Raw genomic sequence first — 21,029 nt, 5'->3', positions numbered from 1 at the left:
ACATTTGTCGAAGGGTAATTTAGTACTCTCACACTCTGGTTCATTTTTTTGGTAAAAAAAAAAAAAAAAAAAAAACGGATCTCCTCTCTCTCTCTCTCTCTCTCTCTCTCTCTCTCTCTCTCTCTCTCTCTCTCTCTCTCTCTCTCTCTCTCTCTCTCTCTCTCTCTCTCTCTCTCTCTCTCTCTCTCTCTCTCTCTCTCTCTCTCTCTCTCTCTCTCTCTCTCTCTCTCTCTCCCCACATACCCAAACCCAGAAAGCTTGACCCCGGCGACCACCACATCTCCTCCACCTTCCAAATCCATACCCACCAAACTCAACCAACTTCTAATCCCACCAAAATCCTAATTCTAATTCTAATCCCAGGCCCATCCCCATCACCGATCATCCCTAAACCCTACGCTCATCTCCAGATACATGTCCGGGTGCATAACCCCGACGTCGCCGGTGTAAAACCACTCGACCCAGCCCCAACATGACGGACCCGCCTCACATATCCGACCTGTTTCGCTTCAAGCTCAAACCCGAATCCGGATCCACCACATCCGCCTCCGTCAGCCCAACTGTCCTCACTCCTTGCCTCGTCTTCAACCTCGCCTTCTCCATCACCGGAAACTTATTCCACTCCGGCTTCCAGGGCCGGGTCGGGTTGTACTGTGAGGCGAGGTTGGGTCAGAATTGAGGAGAGGGACGAGAGCGAGGTCGCAATTACTGTGAGGCCAGATAGTAGTAGACTAGTAGTGTTCCTGCTTCGTTCTCATATGGGTGTAATTCCTTTATAGTGAGGTGGGTTTGAGCTATGGAATAGAGAAGAAAATCTTAGTGAAGCTGTTTTGGGGTTTTTGATCACTGCCTTGGAGCTCCCAGGAGCACCTGGATTTTGAAAGATTTGGGGCTTTTGGTGGCTCTGGTTGAATGCAACGAAATGTTGGAGAACTTTGATGAACAGAGGATGGTGGTGCTGCATTGTGCGAGAGAGAGAGAGAGAGAGAGAGATGTTGGTGCCCAGAGTAAGAGAGAGATAAAGAGGTGGGTGGCCAGAGTAAGAGAGAGAGAGAGAGCTGGGTGCCCACAGTAAAAGTTGGAAGAGACCAAATTACCCCTCAAATTAACGGCGTCATTGACGTCGTGTATAAATAGTGGGTCGGAGTTCTAAGTCTGTGTACTAAAGTTTATGATTTATAACTTTAGGTATAGAAATTATTAGTGGTCTTTATTTCATGTATTGTTTGTAAAATTTTCCCTTAAAAATAAAATAAAATCCCCTGTTTTGGATTCGGGGTATCACAATTCACACCTAGAAATGAAACGCATTCAAGTAAGTGCAAGCCACACGATTTCACTAATGAAATATAAATTAACGTTATACTTGCTTTAAATGACGTATACATTCCCATCTCAACCATGCAGGGGAGCCCTCGGTTGCCGTAGTTTTTGAAAGCTGGAGAGGGATAGCAACAAGGCTGCGGTTGCCATCGTCTCTGTCGCATTATATTTTAATTTTCCTAACGTCAACTTCTGCACCCACAATTCGTACGGTAGCAGCTGTAATTACCCTATTAAATTTCTGATCAAGGAAAAACAATAGGAAAGGTCAAAATATGCTTGACCAGTTGCCACGATCCACGCGTAAAATTCTATTATGAACAAACGGGTTTTGTCGAGAAGACTACACTACCCATGGTGGTCCGGATCATCATGTTCCGCATGACTTTTTGACCCCACTCATGGAAAAGGAGAAGAGGCTAATTAAAGATGAAGCAAAATAGGTCCCACGGCGCCTAATTCTTGAAATTGCAGCATCTTTTCTCGATCTCGATCTGTGACTTGAAATAAGTGGAGACCTCTTTAGCTCTCCAAGGTTCATCTGCAAACTTCCAACCTCAACTTCTTTTCAATTTGTCCTGCGACAGTTTTAGAAACGAGTTAATTAATCAGCTTTCATGGAGCTTAATCTCATGGAAACTATTTAAGGATGCAGGCACTCAGTTTACTTTCAAGTTCAACTTGGACGCCAAGTGCTCGTCCGCCAATATGGCCATCCATCCGGTCCTTCTGTTGATCATGTACGTATGCCTGTGTTCTTGTTTTTCATTTTGTTTTTGGTATGACTCTTTGCTCTTGAGCTCTCTATGTTTTCGAGTGACTTTGTGGAATTGCAAAATCATCACTCTGTCCAAATTGCGTTTTTCCCAAAAGATCCACAATGATTGAGACCTATATCGTTAATAGAAGTAACTCTATATTTTACGTATATATGTACACAATATAAATGAATATATATGTGGTGTGTATCAGATCCTGTCTAGAGCGAAGCTTCGATTTAAAATTACAGTGCACATTTAGAGTTCATGGTCACTTTTCGGTCGCATATCTACATCTCGACTGTTCAGTTTTTAAGTACTAATGTATAGATCATCTATGCAAATTTTCAGCCAAATTGTTGATCGTTAAGACATTGATAACTGCCTTAATTGATATATATCTATATATATATATATATATATATATATATATATTAACAATCACATATTTGTTTGATGCAATCTAATGAGTGAATAATTTTTGTTTACATTAATTTTTTTTGGCAGAATTGATTTTTAATGATTGATTTAACTTTTGAACGGTTAAATGATGTTAAATCTATGATTTAGGCTGCCACACAAATAAGAGAATTTGAACATATTGTTATGAACACAAGTATTTTTATTTTACTTTTCTTAAACTATACATTTATGTGTGTTGCCCGTCTAGTTTCATTTTAACAGAATATCGATGTATAAAAGCAAAATGTGACTTAAGTAACACTAGGCCAAAAAATGAAACAGAAGACGGATATTTTTCGTTGTGGGATATTGATAGCCACCGTTGTGTATCGGCGCGTTGTGTGATGAAAAATAGCACAACGGTGATGCACCGTTGTATGATATGAAAACAGTCGACATACTCTTGTTATCAGCGTTGTGCCTTCTCTCGGCAGATGGTAGGCAGAGCTGTCGCGCAGCCATGCTGCGCATGGTTGGTGCATGAATCAGACAACGAAACTTGTTTCAAGATGTTGTTGGAAAACATTATCAGACAATGTTTTTTAAATTTCACTGTCTTCTGATTTGTGGTCAGACTTCAGTTAGAGACTATGATTGTTGTGTAGCTTAGTTCTGGACAACGTAGTTATGTTTTTATAGTTGTGTGAGTGTAATTGAGAGGACACATTTTTGGTGAAACCATTGTGTGATATATAAGAACGCATTTGTTACAGTTGTGTGAGTGTAATTGAGAGGACGCATTTTTGGTGAAACCATTGTGTGATATATAAGAACGCATTTGTTACAGTTGTGTGAGTGTAATTGAGAAGACGCATTTTTGGTGAAACCATTGTGTGATATATAAGAACACATTTGTTATAGTTGTGTGAGTGTAATTGAAGAGACACATTTTGGTAAAACCATTGTGTGATATATAAGAATGCATTGTGTGAGTACCCGGATTTTGTGTAACATTAACACTAAATCTGTTGTATGACAATTTTTATTGCCTGCATTTTGTGCATTACTAATGGTGCTCTATTTGGACCTAATTATTGAACAGTGATTAGTTGTAAAGAAATCATATTGCAAACTATCAAATGAATAATCCAACCCATATTATAAACCTCAAATGTTAAAATGGAGCATTTCCCAATCATCCAATCCAAAATAAAAAGAAGAAAAGCACTCAAATGCATGTCCATCTACTTGGGACATCAAAAGCTGGTACAAATACATAATATTTGTTCCAAAACATGCCACATGGTGCATGGATATTGTACCAGCAGAGAAGCACGCCAAAATGATGCTTTCCTTCAGCAACAACCTACGTCATGGGAAATGCTTTCCTTCATCTCCTACACATACACCTTGACCACAAACTTTGCCCACTCATTTCGTATCTGATCAATGTCTGCTTGGGTATAGTGGCTGCTACCTCTCCTCTCCCACTGAAACCAATGTATTATATCAAAGTGAGGCAAAGACATGCATAACTGTTATGTCCACAATCTCAATACAAACATAGTAAAGTGACTACATTTATAGGTGGGTTTACCTTTACAGGAAATAATGACAGGTCTTTATCCTCAATAATATCCCTCATGTATCGCATGATAAAGTACCCACACTCCTTGTTGCTAGGTTGGGGAGGAATGCCCTAAAAACAAATGATGATTAAACAACAAACCAAATACTGTTTTTGCAAGACAACTATATACATAGGTGAAACTTACAGCCAAATTTTTCCACATAACTGAACTCCGGCCTTTCCTCTTCCTTTCAGAATTATACATACCTAGTGCACTACATCAGAACAAGAAAATGAAGATGTGAGAGAAATAGAAGGGGGCAACATATATTTTTAAATAGATATAATGATCTCAGCAATGCATTATCTATAGCAGCGACTTACGTTTCCACTATAGACATCCAATCTCCGGTGGGTAAGCGTCTTTTCAGAGGATCCAAAAAATAGGCAGTGCCTTGGGCAGGATCAACAATTGTCAACATCCAATGATCACTACATGCATACAAAATAGTCATATATCTTGTAATAGAATATATGTTCAACATGACACAAATTGATTGCAAACAATATACAAAAAACAGAACTTTCATGGACTTACCCCGAGTTATATGGCAACATGAACATCTGTCCTGGTTTTGCAGCTACAAGCCTATCTCTAATGTGTTGGGCCCTAACAGTTCCATTCCCAGACCCACTTGCACCAATTAGAGAAGGGTCAATGAATGCAACCATGTCTACCATTTTATAAGCAATCAACTGCTCATAGAGATACCTATCAAGCATTTACACCAAATAAAATACTTTCAGCAACTATTCAGCAACCATACTTGCAGCAATGATATGTAATGGAAAATTTGATTTTTTTTTACCTTTGGTACACAGCAATGCAAGTTCCACTAACTTCCCTCATGCTTGCAAGTCGCCGAACATCTGATCCCATTAGAAAGGTCTTGCGAGAATATCCGAACACTTCAGGTTCAATGTGGAAGCTGAGGGTACGCCCGTCTTTGAATTTGTCTTCACCCCACTGACATAGCATCTTCAATGATTCTGGTAATGTAGGTGCCATTGACGTCAAGCTAAATTGTACCTCTGAGTCTTCATCCGCTGTCTCTTTCTTTTTCCTTTTCTGCTCAGCATTATCCTTGATAGGTTTCTACAACAAGGAAATAAAATAGGCAGTGCCTTGGGCAGAAAAATCCTTTGTATTTCCACACTTCGTGCAAGGACAACAAATGCGGTTTGGGTCTCTAGCATTTGCCAAAGCAAACTCACAAAACTCAGCCACCCCTAACTTATATTCATAAGACCTCCTATCAGTATTCATCCATGATCTATCCATCTACATTAAACAAATAGAACAATAACCTTTCAATAAATCATCAACAAACTCACAATGACGATTCACTAAGTTCCATAAGAAAAATCTGGTAATCTAAACAAAAATAGCAAAATATGTTCACATATACATACTATAATATGAAGCACAGAAAAACAATTCCATATATTGGGACTGAACAATATACCAGAATATACCAGCATAGAACAAATGCTACATTTAGGCTCTGATACAATTCAATATGCTAGCACATAACAATATAATTCCACAATGGCAATACTCACCAGTCCTTAACCCCCAAAATGGCTTTAATGCAGTTCCTGGAAGTGTTGATGAGCTATGAATCTGAAAAGCGTAAAAGCATATGATAGTTAGATACAAGTTATGAAATTTTTGAAGAGGAGTCGATATTTATAAACTGAGATAGTTACAGCTTGTTGATAAGGAGATCAAGCAATCATATATCAACCATTTACATTTACTAAAATGATTACTAAAATGACCTGGACACTAAGTGCATACCAGGCTAACACACAACTCATATAAACTATGAAATTAATACCAAATGGATAACCAAGACCCAACTGCATTTATCCTAAGCTTGAACCACATCAATTTCATGTAAATTAAAAAGCCAATTATGCTTCTTCTCATTGCAGTCAAAGTCCATTTAGAAGTCATTGCAGAACTCAATTTTCTAGTTTCTACATAAAACAAGACTTTAGACTCAAAAGAAAATCCCATAGTTTCTGGTGGCAGGGAGCGGATAATTTTATTAGGTTCAAGGTGGTGATTACTTAATGATTCTGCAATTTTCTAGTTTCTACATAAAACAAGACTTTAGACTCAAAAGAAAATCCCATAGTTTCTGGTGGCAGGGAGCGGATAATTTTATTAGGTTCAAGGTGGTGATTACTTAATGATCATATTAGGTGATCATAGGGGGCTGACCTTTAAACTAATGACATCGTTTGGTCAGATTGCCTAGTAGGTCAACAACTTCACTAAATTTCTTATACTAATATTTACCAAATCTTGTGTAGTGTATATATATATATATATATATATATATATATATATATATATATATATATATATATATATATATATAACACTACACAAGATTTGGCATACTGCCAACTTGCACAAAAGGTTAGGGAAACCAGAAAATAGGATATATAAATTTTATGATCATGATATTACATTAACAGAAAACACTTCCTTGATGAAATTCTAACGCTAATATTGGATAAATTTTCAATTCCATACTTAGCAGATTCCAACTAGGGGGATAGACGTGTACCTCTACATAAGATCTATGATCTCTATTATGTTTCATATAACCTTATTAGATGTATGGCATATTAATTATGAAAGCTTTGAAATCATGATCTAAGATTTTCTAACACTATAGTCTTCTTCTTACTGATATTCTAACCAGCCCAGATCAGAGCAGAGTTTTGCTGATGCAAAAGGTGATATGCTTACAAACCCAGAACACTGAAAACATCCATGTTCTAATTCAAAACACATTAAAAAAAAATTCCCATGAGCCACAATCAAACAGAGGCAATGAAACTATACAAGCTTCTCAGAATTCACCAATAAACCAATTCAACAACAATAACTATAATGAATCCAACAAGTACGATGAATGCCAAAATAGTAAATCTCAACATATTCACAATATCAAAACTGATATAAAGGGAACAGCAGATATAGGAGGCTTAAAGGGAGTTTAGTTTTCCCTAACAACTAATTGGAAGGAATACAAAAACAAAATAAATCAATATCCATACATAAGAACTAAATTAGATAAACTATAAGGTCTCACTTGCAGCATTTAAGATAGAATCATATTGGAATGACAGAAATCAATATACTTATCTTCTAATTATTTAAAGCTTTAACACATCCAGAATAAGGCTCTTTGATATGAAAATGCTTGAAGAACAAATGCTTGAGAACAAATCTAAAAGCAATTGGGTTTACTTAGTTGGTTTAGATAAACATTTTGAAATAGAAACCCAGAGAAACTGTGGTCAACTGAGAAAACCCATAACAGAGGACATTAACATTTAACCATCGAGGAGAAATTGAAAGGGAAAGAAGGTAACATTTCACTTTTCACAGCAAACAAATTTCCTAATCTAACCAACCATCACATTCTAAATCAACCATAAGCTGTTTCTACAGAAAAGGAAAACAGAAGAGAACTAACATTTGTACCGTGAACAAAACGATAGCAACAATGGCCTGAATGTTTTGCTGAAGAAGAATGCCTTTAACCCAACAACTTGGAATCAATATACCCACAATAGCTTCTTCCAATTCCGAACAAGAAAACCCACATATGCCAATGAAAAAGTTCATCAAATCGACACATGAAAGGCAATGAATAATCACAAAACCAAATCGAGACATCCCAAACAAAATTTAACTCACCAGTTCGAGTAGCCGAGAAACCCCCAAATCAAGTAGCCCAAAAAGCCCCGAATCCACAAATGGGACCCTAATCTTAGCAGATTGAAACCCTCTTTTCCTCCTTCTTCTTCCCACAAATGGAACCCTAATCAAACTGAGTAGAACCCCTAACCCTTCTCTAAGCGACGAGTAGAACCCTATTGATGAGAGATGGCGACACTAGAACTCCTAACCCTAATTCATGAGAGATGGCGAGATGGCGAGATGGTGGATGATAGTATTTTGATGAGGGGTGATGCAGGTCGTGTTGAGATGAGAAGTTTTGCCATGGTAGCTCTGAGTTTTTTGAGGAGAGAAGAGGTTGTTCTTTTGTCTAAGTGTTGAGGAAACGGCTACCCACTTTGTCTAAGTGTAAGTGTACACGAAGTCAAAGACCTAAGTCAAAGACCGTTCTTTTAACTTGTTTCTTTTTTATTCATGAATCAGACAAAATATACATTACGTTTTGTTGTCTGATTATGTACAAGTTAAAATTTAGCTGAGGTTCAGAAGAGGGAAAGTTCCCGCTATATTCAATGACTTTGGCGCTAGAATAGGCATATTCATTCACACAATAGAAATAAGAGAGTTATGTTGTAGGAACTTACAATATGATTTCCAATATTTATGTTTTTGGGGGAATGAGTGGCATTTAGTAGGGATTCCCTAAATATCTTCCTTGATCATACAACACAAAGTAAAAAAGTATTGTATGACATTCTGCAAGTTACTCTCCTACAACAAAATTAACAATTCTGTTGTGCAATTTAGTAAAAATTTGGAGCCACATTTGAGTAAAAGTACGAGGGAAATATGCCGCTCTTTTTTTTTTCATTCACACAACAGATCATTTTTGTAATTGTTGTGCAATCACCTTCCAGCTAAAATCTTTTTAATTTTAACAGCTTTAGACAATGAAGCTTTCTTAAAAGAGTTGTATGATTCACTATCCCACATCACACAACAAATTTTTTTTTTTCGTTGTGTAAAAAGTGTCGTGTGTTAAGGTTATTGGCCTAGTGTAATGTCACATATTCTCTAGGCACAAAAAAGAGAAATGTGACTTAAGTAATGTCACATATTCTCTAATTAGTAACTAAACAATATTGTAAAATAGAGATGACGAACGGCCCGGCCCGCCCTCTTTTAAACGGGCTTATTCATGTTTCGTGCCGTGTTCAGGCCGGCCAATTTATTATGGTACCGGGCTCGTGCCTGCTCATTTACTTACACATTAAGTCCGGTCCAGCTCATACCCCAAGCCTATATTGTGTCGGGCCAATAAATAGGTCGTGCTTGTGTCACCCCAGTATAAGGTACAATTTTAGAAATTTATTTTGAGTAAATAAAACTGGATTTTCTATAACTATTTAGAAAATTAAAAAAAAAAAAAAAATTCTACAATTTTTTTCTTAATCTTAGTTTTTTAAGATTAGTTTTCGGACATATTCCTGTTGTTCCAAAAATTTTAAAAACTCAAAATCAAATTAAACTAGCCAAATAGCAGAGCATCACCAGCAATAACATAGAATAAAATTATCAGCATGCTATATAACATGAATCAGAAAAAGGGAGAAGATTAAACACAAACAAGTAACTAAGAACTCACAGATGAAGCTGATAGGCGTTGAAACTGCACTAGTAAAGACATCAATTTCTGGGCAGAATATTGGTATTTGAAACGAGTCAATGGTTGGTCTATTTTCATTGTTCGATAGGTTTTGTTTCTAGTCTGGTTTCTCTAGCTCAGCTTCAGCTTCCATTAGATTAGTTGTCGTTTTTCTTTTAACCTGGGTGTTGTTTAATTGAAACTTATAATGATTGTTTCTTTAATTAGTTGGTATCACCGACTGATATCCATTGATGATAAATATATAGCTTTTCTTCATTATATTTGTTAGTTTGTTACAAGTGTGCCCCAAGTTGGGTGTGCTCTCCAACCTAGGTTTGAACCCCGAAGTTGTCAAAGTGGTTAGGTACTGTGCTGCAATGCACAGTTGGAGCATTTCACATGCGCTGAGGAGGTTTTATCTTGGGCTAGGAAGCCTTTGGGTTCCCCCTGACAAAGTCAAAAAAAAAAAAAGTGTGCCCCAAGTTCATGGATTTTAGGATGGGGAAGCAATTTCATGGTAAAGTTGTTGGTAATGTTGGAGAGATTTTGGATGAAATCTGGGTTAGAAAGAGAGATTTTGGATAATTTTTGGGTTAGAAAGAGCTAGTTTAATTTGGAGGTTTTCCTTTTCATGTCGGCCACACTAGAGCTGAGTTGGAATGCCACATCAGTGACTTAACGACTGAATTTGACAGTAGCATGACGGATGGATCTATTAGACGAGAAATGATAGTGTGGGGTGTTTTTGATGAAATTGAAGGTTAAGGGACTGAATTGGTTTTGGACCCAAACCATAAGATAATAACCAGTATTTAGCCCTTAGAAAAAATATTTATGTCAAAATAAGGATATAATGTTTTATTTCACTACTTTGATAACATTAATGAAATAACATTGGTGGAATTGTCATGAGATTTTGAATAAAGATTGAACATCTCATCATTGTAATTTTTTAATATTTTTAAAAACAAAATGAAATTTTGTGTTTGTAACGGGCCGACCCACAATTCGTCGTGCCAATGAGCCAATATTTCTCGGCCCAACCCAACTCGTTAGAATAACGTGCTCGGATCGTGCCGGGCCACTAACGGGCTTTGGGCCGTGCCTGCCATTTTTAAACATGCCAAACCCATGTCGTACTCGTGCCTAGCGGCCCGTTTGCCACCTCTACTCTAAAACCAAATAAAGTATAAAATCCACTTCTTTTTTTTTTGGGAAATTACTGATCACTCCTTGTACTTTTCTCCTAAAAACAATTCACTCCATCGCTTTTTAAATTAAACAGTTTAGTCCTTATTCTCTCTAGTTTTCATACAATATGTCCAAAATGACTATTTTACCTCTCACTTCCTTTTTTTTCCTATCTTTTTTATTTTATTTTATTATGTTTTCTGCTTCTCTCTCTCTCTCTCTCTCTCTCTCTCTCTCTCTCTCTCTCTCTCTCTCTCTCTCTCTCTCTCTCTCTCTCTCTCTCTCTCTCTCTCTCTCTCTCTCTCTCTCTCCCTCCTAAAAACAAAATCCCTCCCTAAAACTCTCCCAGCTCTCTTTCGCTGGAGTCAAACTCTCACTGTCCCTCACCTAGGGATTGATCCGAAATCCGAATTCAACGACGACGATGTTGTCGAATCACTTGCAGGATGGGATCGAGGCGCCGAAGCTGGCCTGGTCTAGCGTTCAGAACTCAGATGAAGCCGAGAACGACGTCGTTGGGTTGAGGAAGAAGGACGACGAGGGTGCCGGTTTAATTTGGGGTTTTTTAGAGCTTTGGGTTTAATTTGGGTTTTGTTTTCGCCTCCTAAACTTGGATGAATCACTTACAATTCTGAGTTTAATTGCTGGTTTAAATGTTGGAGCTTTGGGTTTAATTTGGGGTAGGCGGGCTGGGAGTGGAGCTCGGTGGAGGCGAGTTGGAAATGGGAGCGGAGCTGCTACCTTAGATCATAGAGTATAGTGGTAGCAATCGTAGCGACCTCTCCAGGCACGGTGGCGGATCAAGCGGTGAGGTTGATGCTAGGGTTGTTGATGATTACATTCATTGGTTGAGCCTGAGTGTAGCCAGAGATCCGACTGCAGCGGTAGGGAATAAGCAGGTTGTTGACAGCGTGTCAGATCTATTGGTGGTGATGGATTAGATGGATGAGGTGGAGTCATGGGTGACAGTGGAGTTCGTGCGAAGCACATGCATGCCGGCTCCTAGTTCTTCTCAAGGGTTTGAGTTTGGTCTTTCTGGGGTCAGTGCAGACAAGGAGAGAATGAACAGATTAGGGGGAGGGAGGGAAGTAGCAGGTTGTTGACAGCGTGTTAGATCCATTGGTGGTGATGGATTAGATGGATGGGGTGGAGTTGTGGGTGACAGTGGAGTTCGTCTGAGGCACATGCATGTCGGCTCCGAGTTCTTCTCAAGGGTTTGGGTTTGGTCTTTCCGGGGTCAGTGCGGACGAGGAGAGAATGAGGAGATTGGGGGGGGGGGGGAGAGAGAGAGAGAGAATTAAAAAAAAAAGTGAGGGGTAAAATAATCATTTTGGACCACATTGTGTGAAAGTTGAGTGTCTGAGCAATAATTTGTTAAAATTAGGATAGTAGGAACTAAACTGTTGACGCCCTAAAAGTACAGGGAGTGACCTGTAAATTTTTTTTTTTTTTTTGGGTTTTTGTCCATTTACCCCATTTCTAGAGATTTTTTTCCCACTTACCCCATTAAGTGTTTTTTAATTCCCCCTTACCCAAAACAATCTAAGGAAGTCTTCCCTAATACCTCATTAAGTTTTTTGTTTTTTTTAGACTATTTTACCCTTACCCCTTTGTTACTGAGAGAGAGAGAAAGAGAGAGAGAGAGAGAGAGAGAGAGAACGGAAGAGAGAGAAACCATAGGAGACTTTGCCGTATTCCAGTCAACTTCGCCTGATTTCAGCCAACTTCGCTGGAATCCGGTCACCGGTCGCCGCCAGCCGAACTTTTTTGAAAACCTCGCCGGAGGTGCCCAAAGAGGGCGTCGGAAAGGTTTATTGGCCCAATAGATATGTATTGCCCCCTAATAGACGTCTATTACCTCCAAATAGATGTCTATTGCCCCCCATTGCCCCCCAATAGAGGTTTATGAAACCTCACCGGAAGTCTCCAAAATGGTTGTTGGCGATCTCATATAGGGCCGGAGAGGTTTATTGCCCCTCCGAATAAACCTGTATTGTCCCCCGATAGAACTTTCAGTCGCCAGAATGGGAACTAATCTCCGTAAAATTAGACAAATAAAACTTTGATTAATGAAAAAAAAAACAAGAAGATTACATCAATTCAAAATATTTATTGCCTAATAGACTTTTATTAGACTTCTATTGGGGGGCATAAACGCCTATTGCCCCATAATAAAACATTTATTTTTCTTTTTTCTTTCTTTCAGGGCTTTCTGCCCCCACTACAAAAAAAAAAAGAAAAAAAGAAACAAAGCCTGAGCTGAGGTACTCCGCCGAATCGGGTTGTGCAAAACAATGGTTGCTGGTTGTTCTGCGTCATCGACGAGGCCGATCGGACCAGCAACAACGACTGGTGGTTCTACAAAAAGATCGGAGCGGCTGGTGGTTATGCAAAACTATAAGAGCAGAGGCCGAAAGCATCGTCGACGAGGTCGGGCGCGACTTGAGAATCGCCTCTAGGTTATCCAGTCATTTTCCGACCATTCTGGTACCCTCTGGCATTGGAGCCTCCTTCGTGGAGCAACCGGGGCTCAGAGGTGTCGGGTTTGAGTTGTCGCCAGCATCTAGAGAGAGAGAGTGGCAGTGGAAGTTATTGTTTAATTGAGTTGAGGGCAAAATGGTCATTTGATGTTAATTTGGGTAGATGAGAATAAAAATATGTTGCTGAGGTAAGTGGGATAATTTTTGCTCAATTATGTGGTTTGGGTCAATGACCCTTTTTTTTTTTTTTTGTCAATGAAAGATAGATATTAGATGGTCCAAATGGTACATCCAAGTACAAGAGGTACAAGAGACCCCAGCAATAAGAGGCACATAGGCCCCAGCAACAAGAGATACATAGGCCCACCAATAGAGGCACTTAGGCCCAGCATAAGCAAAATAAAACTCATAATGGATTTGGCCAAATTACAAGTCAGAAATCTAAAGATAAAAGAAAGAACTCTAAAATTTCTAACAGCCACCATATCCTCATCAGCCACAAAGTCTTCCTGCCGCAGAAGTCAAGTTGTTGCTTGACGTGAATTCGCCGCCGCTACATCAAATCATGCCACCTTGTCCACCGGTTGTGACACACGCCGGGCTCAAGAACGCCCAATAGAAACTGAATAACCGAAGAGGGAGTGATTACCGAGGTACTCTGGACACCCTTTGTTGAGATAACAAATTTTCTTTAGTATTAGTATAGATAAACGCTTTAGTATTAATATCAAACCCGGTTCTTGATAATAGTATTAGTATAGATAAAACTGAGAAAGTTTTAGACAAAGTGGGTTTGTCTCCCCACTTCTTAGTAACAGTATAGATAAAAACCAGTTTTAGTTTATGCTTTCTTCTTTTTCAATTATGTAGATTCAAGTCATCCAGCTATTTGTCAGCTTTCGTCAAAGTCGGTATAACTTATGCGTCATTATCCATTCAAGAATAAACAAGTCTTGTCAATTACAAGTTGCATTGATCATTATACACCGCTCAAATGAAATGGTAGAAAATCAAGTCTTATTTGCGGCCAGTTGATGATCTTGCTTTGCTTATTATAGTCTTGAACCAGATGTCTTCCACCGCAAGAGATCGAAATTCCATTCATAAATTCAGTGCGTACCGGAGTAAAACCGATCCATATCCAAAGCTTGAAGCAAGCATCAATCTTTCCCCATTCAGTCATCCGACCATGTTACTTGTTAAAGACTACGGAGCATATTCATGGTTTTACCTAGTTTGGTACTTTGTGGAAATGGTAGATTTGCTTACTGCGTTCTCTTTGTTTTTGTTTACATGTTTCAGCTTTATGGGGTGACATTATTATAAGTTATATTTATAGATGTTTCAGCTCAGACTTCAGTATATACAGTTATGAATTGTTACTCCGTTAATCCATCATTTGGTATGAAAAAAAATGAGAGAGAGAGAGAGAGAGAGTAGTCCAGCATGAAGAAGTGAAGCATTAGCTCCCCTGTATCGATACCTCAGATATATGCAACTATAGTAGAGGTCTGTTGATTGGCTTGATTAGATTCTACTCAGCATGACTATTCATGCTCATCCGTTATTTCTCACTTTTACAGATGTACAGAAGTTGTGCTCGATTTAGGGATTGGGGTTTAATACTATGTGCTCGGACAGTAGATCTTTTGTAACTTGATGGTGTTCCCTAATAAATCTTAATTCGAGCACCGTTAGTTCTCGCCTTACTGGTTATTGTTTGTTATATTACCTACAGGTTAATTCCCAACTTAATTTTGAATGCCGAGACATTCGAACCAGTAGCGGGAAGTGACAGTACGTTATCTGGTAAGGTATAAGATCATGTTATTACAAATTAAGTCAAATAGGTGCTCGAATAATTCACGGACAGTGTTTTCAATTAACGCTAAATTTGGTTGATCTTTGCAGATATATGTTAATTGGTGAGAAAGAGCTAAGAAATGCACCTTCACAATCTGAAACCATATTGAAGCTGCCAACCACGTAAACTTTTACTTCAATCCTCATAACGTTCTGATCTTTGTGGTTATCTGCATATGTGGGTGTTTAGCAGATTTGTTAGAAACCAAGTCCGACAGCGGAAGTCATAGACATTCTTCATAGGGTAATTACCCTAAGCTCAAGCTGACCTAAACTACATTGGATTTGACCTCAAAGTCAAAGGATGGGTATGAGAAAGTCTACCTGAAATGGAAAGCATCGATTATGGAGTCCACAACTTCAACTGATCATAATGAAATGGATCCAAGAGGTTCAAGAGCTGAAAGAGCTCTCAAAGAACATTGTTGGTACCTTTAAATGAGAAGCAGAAGCTCCCTAAGAGGCACTCAAGGAGCTAGCGCTGCAACAAAGCGCACAACGATTTTAACATAGACCTAAGAGGTCCCAGAGATTGCAGCCCACAAGATGTCGATCAAAGAGAGAGTTGTATCCAAGAGGTCCTTCGAGTTCTACTATAAGGTGCCTGAACATTGAACCCAAGAGTTCTATGATACCCAAGAAGTAGCTAAAGATTGGAACCTACAGGTCACTAAAGTGGTATCGAAAATTGGACCCAAGAGGTCTGAAGTTGCACCCAAAAGACTCATGAACAGGTTCCACCCCAGAAGTGCCTAAAGAGCTTGGACCCAAGAGTCTCTGAAGTTGCACCCATAAGATGCATGAATTAAGTAGTTCCAACCTGGAAGTGCCTGAAAAGCTTGGACCCAAGGGGTCCAAAGGCTGCACCCAAAAGTCCAAATTTGCACCCATGAGGTCACTAAAAGTCTAAAACAAATATACGAAAGTGAGAACCAAAGATGTCCTTTGAGTGGGAGCCAAGAGGTCAAGCTCTATGAAAGCTGGGTGCAAGAAGATCAAATATGCTGACCAGGCAAACTTTAGATGAACAAGAATTGATCGAAGTACCCAACCTTGTTGTGGTACTTCTTCTAATTAGTCCAAAAAGACGTTTGCCTCGAGGCAAGAAAAGATTGGTTAGGCTTGAAGTCCCGCAGAGACCTAAATCTCAATTTTACTTGGAGGTAACTCTCTCCACACTCCCAAGGGGTGTTACTTCACAATCCAAGGAAATTTACTTCTCAAAGCATAAGAAATATGTATACTTTTCTCCAGATCCTGATGGCAAGCTAGGTACATATTTCTATACGCTAAAACTATCAACAAGCAATCTTACTTAAACATCAGCATCTTTAATCAGTGCCACATCAGTTTCCCAGGCTAGGTTTCGATGTTTCTTGCATGTTTTGGTGGATAATTAGGGATGTCATAATTCCAAACATTTGAGTATAATTCTATATGCTGAAACTATCAATAAGCAAACTTAAAAATGGCATTTCAGAAGTAATTTCAAACATGTCTTTAATTTGGTAAAGCTTGGCTAATATGACATTTTCATTAATAGAAGAATACATTATATGCCTTTTTGTCTTATATGTTGGGTATTTGGTAGGAACTTTTCTTGCAATCTGTTGGAAAGATCTTCCCTCGCGTTGACAAATTTCTTCCCTCGCGTCGTCACACAAAGAAGGTAAGTCTCAAATGCTTATTAGCTTCATCTGTCCAAGTATAACCATCACATATGCTATAGATTAGGGCATGTTTTTACTAATAAGAAATTGGAACGGAAAGAATGATAATGGGGTCATTCCAACGTTTCTTACACAATACAGAAAATTAAAAATTTATACCAAAAATATTTTTGCTTTCATGATGATACCGAAATGCCATCAAATTTGAAGCTTAATAGATTCTCTATATCTTCTTGTTGTCACGTCCCAAATTTTGAATAATAAATTCAAAATCCGAAACATGAATTAAACCACTTAATCAAATAAACGTTCTGAATTTTTTTCTCAATATAATCTCACCACATGATACACAAACTCTAAATCTCGAAACCTCGAGTTCAATATTACAATTCACTCTCACAAGCAATATTGTAAAGCTCTAAATGAGCATAACACACCTCACAAAGTAAATCAGATTGACACAATTGCAGCTACTCTACGCAGCTCGATCTCCGTCCTGATTCTCTTGACCTGTAGTAGTATCCGCTACACAATTTGAATAGTGTACTGGGATTGCAACAACACCAAACCCGGTAAGCTTTTGACAGCTCGTATGAGTAAACAAGAAAGAACTGTTGATTTATTAAAATACATTTCCTTTAACTCAAGTATAGAAATGTAGAAACATCACAATCACAACGACCACCACAAAACCACTTCACTTTCTCACTCTCATATAGATATATATACACTTATGAGTCACTCCCCATTACCCTCATAAGATCACTCAACATTTGGCAGACAGACTAGAGCTCTAACTGAAAAGTAACCACTCGTCCGGCCAAAGACGTGATTACCTATTTCCTGCCTTGGTCACCGTCTGCGACCTGTCACCGTCTGTGACATATGATTTCAGACCCCGTCTGGTCATAAAATCAAACGTTAAGTAACCACTCGTCCGGCCAAAGACGTGATTACCTATTTCCTGCCTTGGTCACCGTCTGCGACCTGTCACCGTCTGTGACATATGATTTCAGACCCCGTCTGGTCATAAAATCAAACGTTAAGTAAGTCACACCTGACCTAAAAACGTTACAAACATCTAGTTTCGGCTTTCCCCATCCCTGCTCACCATCTGTGACCCTTGGTACAAGGACCAATACATTTAGAATGAGTCACACTTGACTCAAAAATGTAACATCAAACTCAACACAACTCCAACAACCCATATTATTTCACGTAAATAATATATATACATAGACATTCACACAGGAATGCCTATTAATACCAACTATAGTGTAAGCATAGAAATCGTGAAATTCATTTGTATAGTTAAAATCATTTTACTTACCTATGGACCGTAGTTGATCAAGTCCATATGATTTTAAAAAACAAATATTTATTCGATAAATATTTTCACACATTTACGACAAAATAAATTAATTAAATGTCCTTGGTTCGTAATATGAACCACGTGAGGTTTACTCACCTCTAATCCAGCTGCGTCTTCTTAACAGCTCAATTAACAATCTCACGAATCGTCCGCCAAATAAATCCATCGATCACCTAATCCAATAATGATCTTAACTTAGCCAACAACTCAAAAGCACACATATACAGAAATCCAACGGTCGGATTCTAATTTAATGATGATCCAACGGTCGGATCGAAATTATACGATGATCCAACGGTCGGATCCTCACGGATCGCCCTCAGGATCATCCTCCAAAATTATCACGAAGATCCAACGGTCAGATCTTCTTGAATTACCCTAACAAACATCTCCACAAAATTATACGAAAATCTGACGGTCGGATTCTCACGAATCGCCTTCCGAATCACCATTTCTCAATTATACAAAGATCCAACGGTCGGATCTTCGCTCGTGACCACACCAAGTCATCGGGACAGTCATACGATCAACATATCTAAATTTGAAGCAAAACCGATGGTCAGATCTTCGCAGATCATAAACCGAAAGTAATGCGTAAAAACCGAAACCCTAGCATGCATCAACTTTCTCCAAAATGACATTATGATATATTCAAACGACCGTATCGATGCGTAGATGAATATACTGAAAACAGAACACCAAAATAAGGTCGGACGCGCCGCCACAAGCGGCGGGTCAGCCGGTGGTCAACGGCGGCGGTCAACTCCGGGTCAACCACCTCCGATGCAAAAGTCGTCAACTACAAACTTGTTCAAAATGAAGAGTTGATCAACTTTCATACCTGGAGCTAAGTCTGGTTTGGTCTAGATCGTCCTAGATCAAGCTTGGAAGTTGGATTAATCAGGTGCGTCTGATCTGATTCCAGATTGAATCAGAGTCGTCGAAACTTCAACTCGTGATCTTTCACTCCACGCTCGAAATCGTCGTGCAAGGAGGATATGAGGATGATCAGGGGGAGGAGGAGATCACGAAAATGGGAAGGATCGGCCGAGGAGACGCCGGAAAATCGGTTCTCCGGCCGGGTCGGTTTCGCACGGCTGGGCTCCTTCGATCCAGCTTTGGGGACGACGGCGGGGCAAGCGGAGGGCACCAGGTGGCTGGGCGGCTTGCGGCGATCACGGTGAGGGCCGGGTCGTGGCCGGAGGAGAAGCGACGGCGCCGCTGGGACCGGGTCGGGTCGGCGGGTCGGCCAGCCTGGGAAGGGTTTCGAGCGAGAGAGAGAGAGAGAGAACCGGGGGGAACTGTTCCGCAAAATTACAATTTTTCTGTCCTTAATGACAGAATTTGGATTTTTTTGACTATTTATAGAAAAATCTCAATTTTCAAATATTCATAACTTATTCATATGAACTCCGAATATTGCGTTCCACATATGCACGAGATCGTATCGACGAGCTCTACAACTTTCATGAAGGAAGTTTTCCCAAATTCTGTACGTATAAAAAGTCACTTTTTGAGACCCCCTAAATAACGTTCGTTTTCGAAAATTAAATCGTTCGAACTAATTCCACACTCCTCCAAGCTTCGTACTCGTGCCCACGACCACGAAATCATTTCCAAAATGTCATCAGAAATTAAATTGAATTTTCAGGGTATTACAATCTACCCTCCTTAAAGAAATTTCGTCCCGAAATTTAAGCGCACTGCCTATCAATCAGGTAAGGCTATCTTATTCTCAAATCCAGTCCATGCTCTCCTGCGTTGTAATAATTGGAAACGAGATCTTCATTCCATCTCAAACAACCTACCACTCACAACAACACTCCAGAACAAACAAACATAGGCTAGAGTATAACTACCAACATTAGCCAAAACTCAAGCACACAAAACAATGTGCAGAAAACATTGCTTCACTAAATCAAGAATTTATAAAATTCAAACACCTCCACAACGTCTTCTTATTCATTATGGGCCACTTGGGCCTTCTTGTGGGCTCTGGGAGGGTCCACTAACCCGCGTTTATTCCCAGTAATGACAGCTTGGGCTAAGCATTTGAACCGGCCATTTGGGCTGAACATTGGGCTTACCATTTGGGCTTAACATTTGGGCTGGAAACTCGGCCCACCAACTTTCAGCTCGGCTACGGTATGAAGTTGTACATACCGTCGGTATACCGTATCGACTTTACATACGTATACATACCGTACATACCATATATATATCATACCGACCGTATATACATATGCATACCGCACATACCGTATATACGTCCGTATATCGAGCATATACGAGATCCAAAAATATTTGTAGGAGGTAAGGTTCGAACTCCCGACCCAATACACCAAGGCTTTGCTCCCAACCATTGAAGCAAGAGCTGCTTTCATTAATATAAGCACACGCGTTATATTTATTATGTCATAAGCGAACATAATTAAAATAAATGAGAGGCAAGGTTCGAACCTCTGACCTCTTGTACAAGAGCTTTGCTTTCAATCACTAGAGCACCAGCTGCTCTCGCTGTTGTCCATGCAATTCCTTTTATTTAAACCCAACCGTTTCAGCAATCCGGCCCAAAATACCCAAAACTGTTGCAGAAATCAGGCCCATGAATTTCACCAAAACTATTTCAGAAATTCGGCCCAACAGGCCTCCACCCACAGCTACAGTGAGGGCATTGATCCGGGACAAGCCCATGTACGGCCCACCTACCACGGCTTATCCTTTCCGTGATTTACGGAAATCAGATTTACTTTCGGCTAAAGTTGTCTGCCACAGCACCTCGAGATTCGTTCGGTCCCCTTACGCGCTCTACACGCGCCAACCACTTTTCCGTGTTTTAGGGCTACTTTAAATCCAACGCGTAGTTTGAATCTCTGAGATCGTCCATCCAACGGTGGAGATCTGCTAGCCTTGTTCTATAAATTGGTGCATTCTGAGGAAGCGACTGTTCACTCCAAAGGAAGAGAAAATTTCTTCAGAGCTTTCG

General features: G+C 39.4%; 2 protein-coding genes across 15 annotated transcripts in view; one reads left to right on the top strand and one right to left on the bottom strand.

The window, feature by feature from the left end:
• Nucleotides 1-1,782: 1,782 nt before the first annotated feature.
• LOC133709239 (calcium-transporting ATPase 8, plasma membrane-type-like) overlaps nt 1,783-21,029 on the top strand; it is a 48,187-nt gene continuing 28,940 nt past the window's right edge. For 4 of the 14 annotated variants that reach the window (XR_009846184.1, XM_062134904.1, XM_062134902.1 and 1 more), the window contains exons 1-5: nt 1,798-2,063; nt 14,197-14,393; nt 14,877-14,952; nt 15,050-16,273; nt 16,593-16,670. The gene's annotated coding sequence lies outside the window, so the exon portion shown is untranslated. Of the gene's footprint in view, nt 2,064-14,196; nt 14,394-14,876; nt 14,953-15,049; nt 16,274-16,592; nt 16,671-21,029 lie in introns of all 14 variants that reach the window. The other 10 variants (XM_062134912.1, XM_062134910.1, XM_062134911.1 and 7 more) reach the window with 7 other exon arrangements.
• Nucleotides 3,649-5,272, bottom strand: LOC133709244 (uncharacterized). The gene is made up of 6 exons (XM_062134926.1): nt 4,923-5,272; nt 4,652-4,825; nt 4,438-4,545; nt 4,259-4,328; nt 4,081-4,182; nt 3,649-3,973 (listed from the first exon to the last, which is right to left on the bottom strand). Exons 1-6 carry the CDS (start codon nt 5,120-5,122, stop codon nt 3,881-3,883), a joined length of 747 nt encoding a protein of 248 aa, XP_061990910.1. The 5' UTR covers nt 5,123-5,272; the 3' UTR covers nt 3,649-3,880.

This window comes from Rosa rugosa, chromosome 5 (assembly GCF_958449725.1).
Source record: "Rosa rugosa chromosome 5, drRosRugo1.1, whole genome shotgun sequence".
Taxonomy (NCBI): Eukaryota; Viridiplantae; Streptophyta; class Magnoliopsida; order Rosales; family Rosaceae; genus Rosa; species Rosa rugosa.
This window is presented reverse-complemented; position numbering and strand designations above follow the sequence as displayed.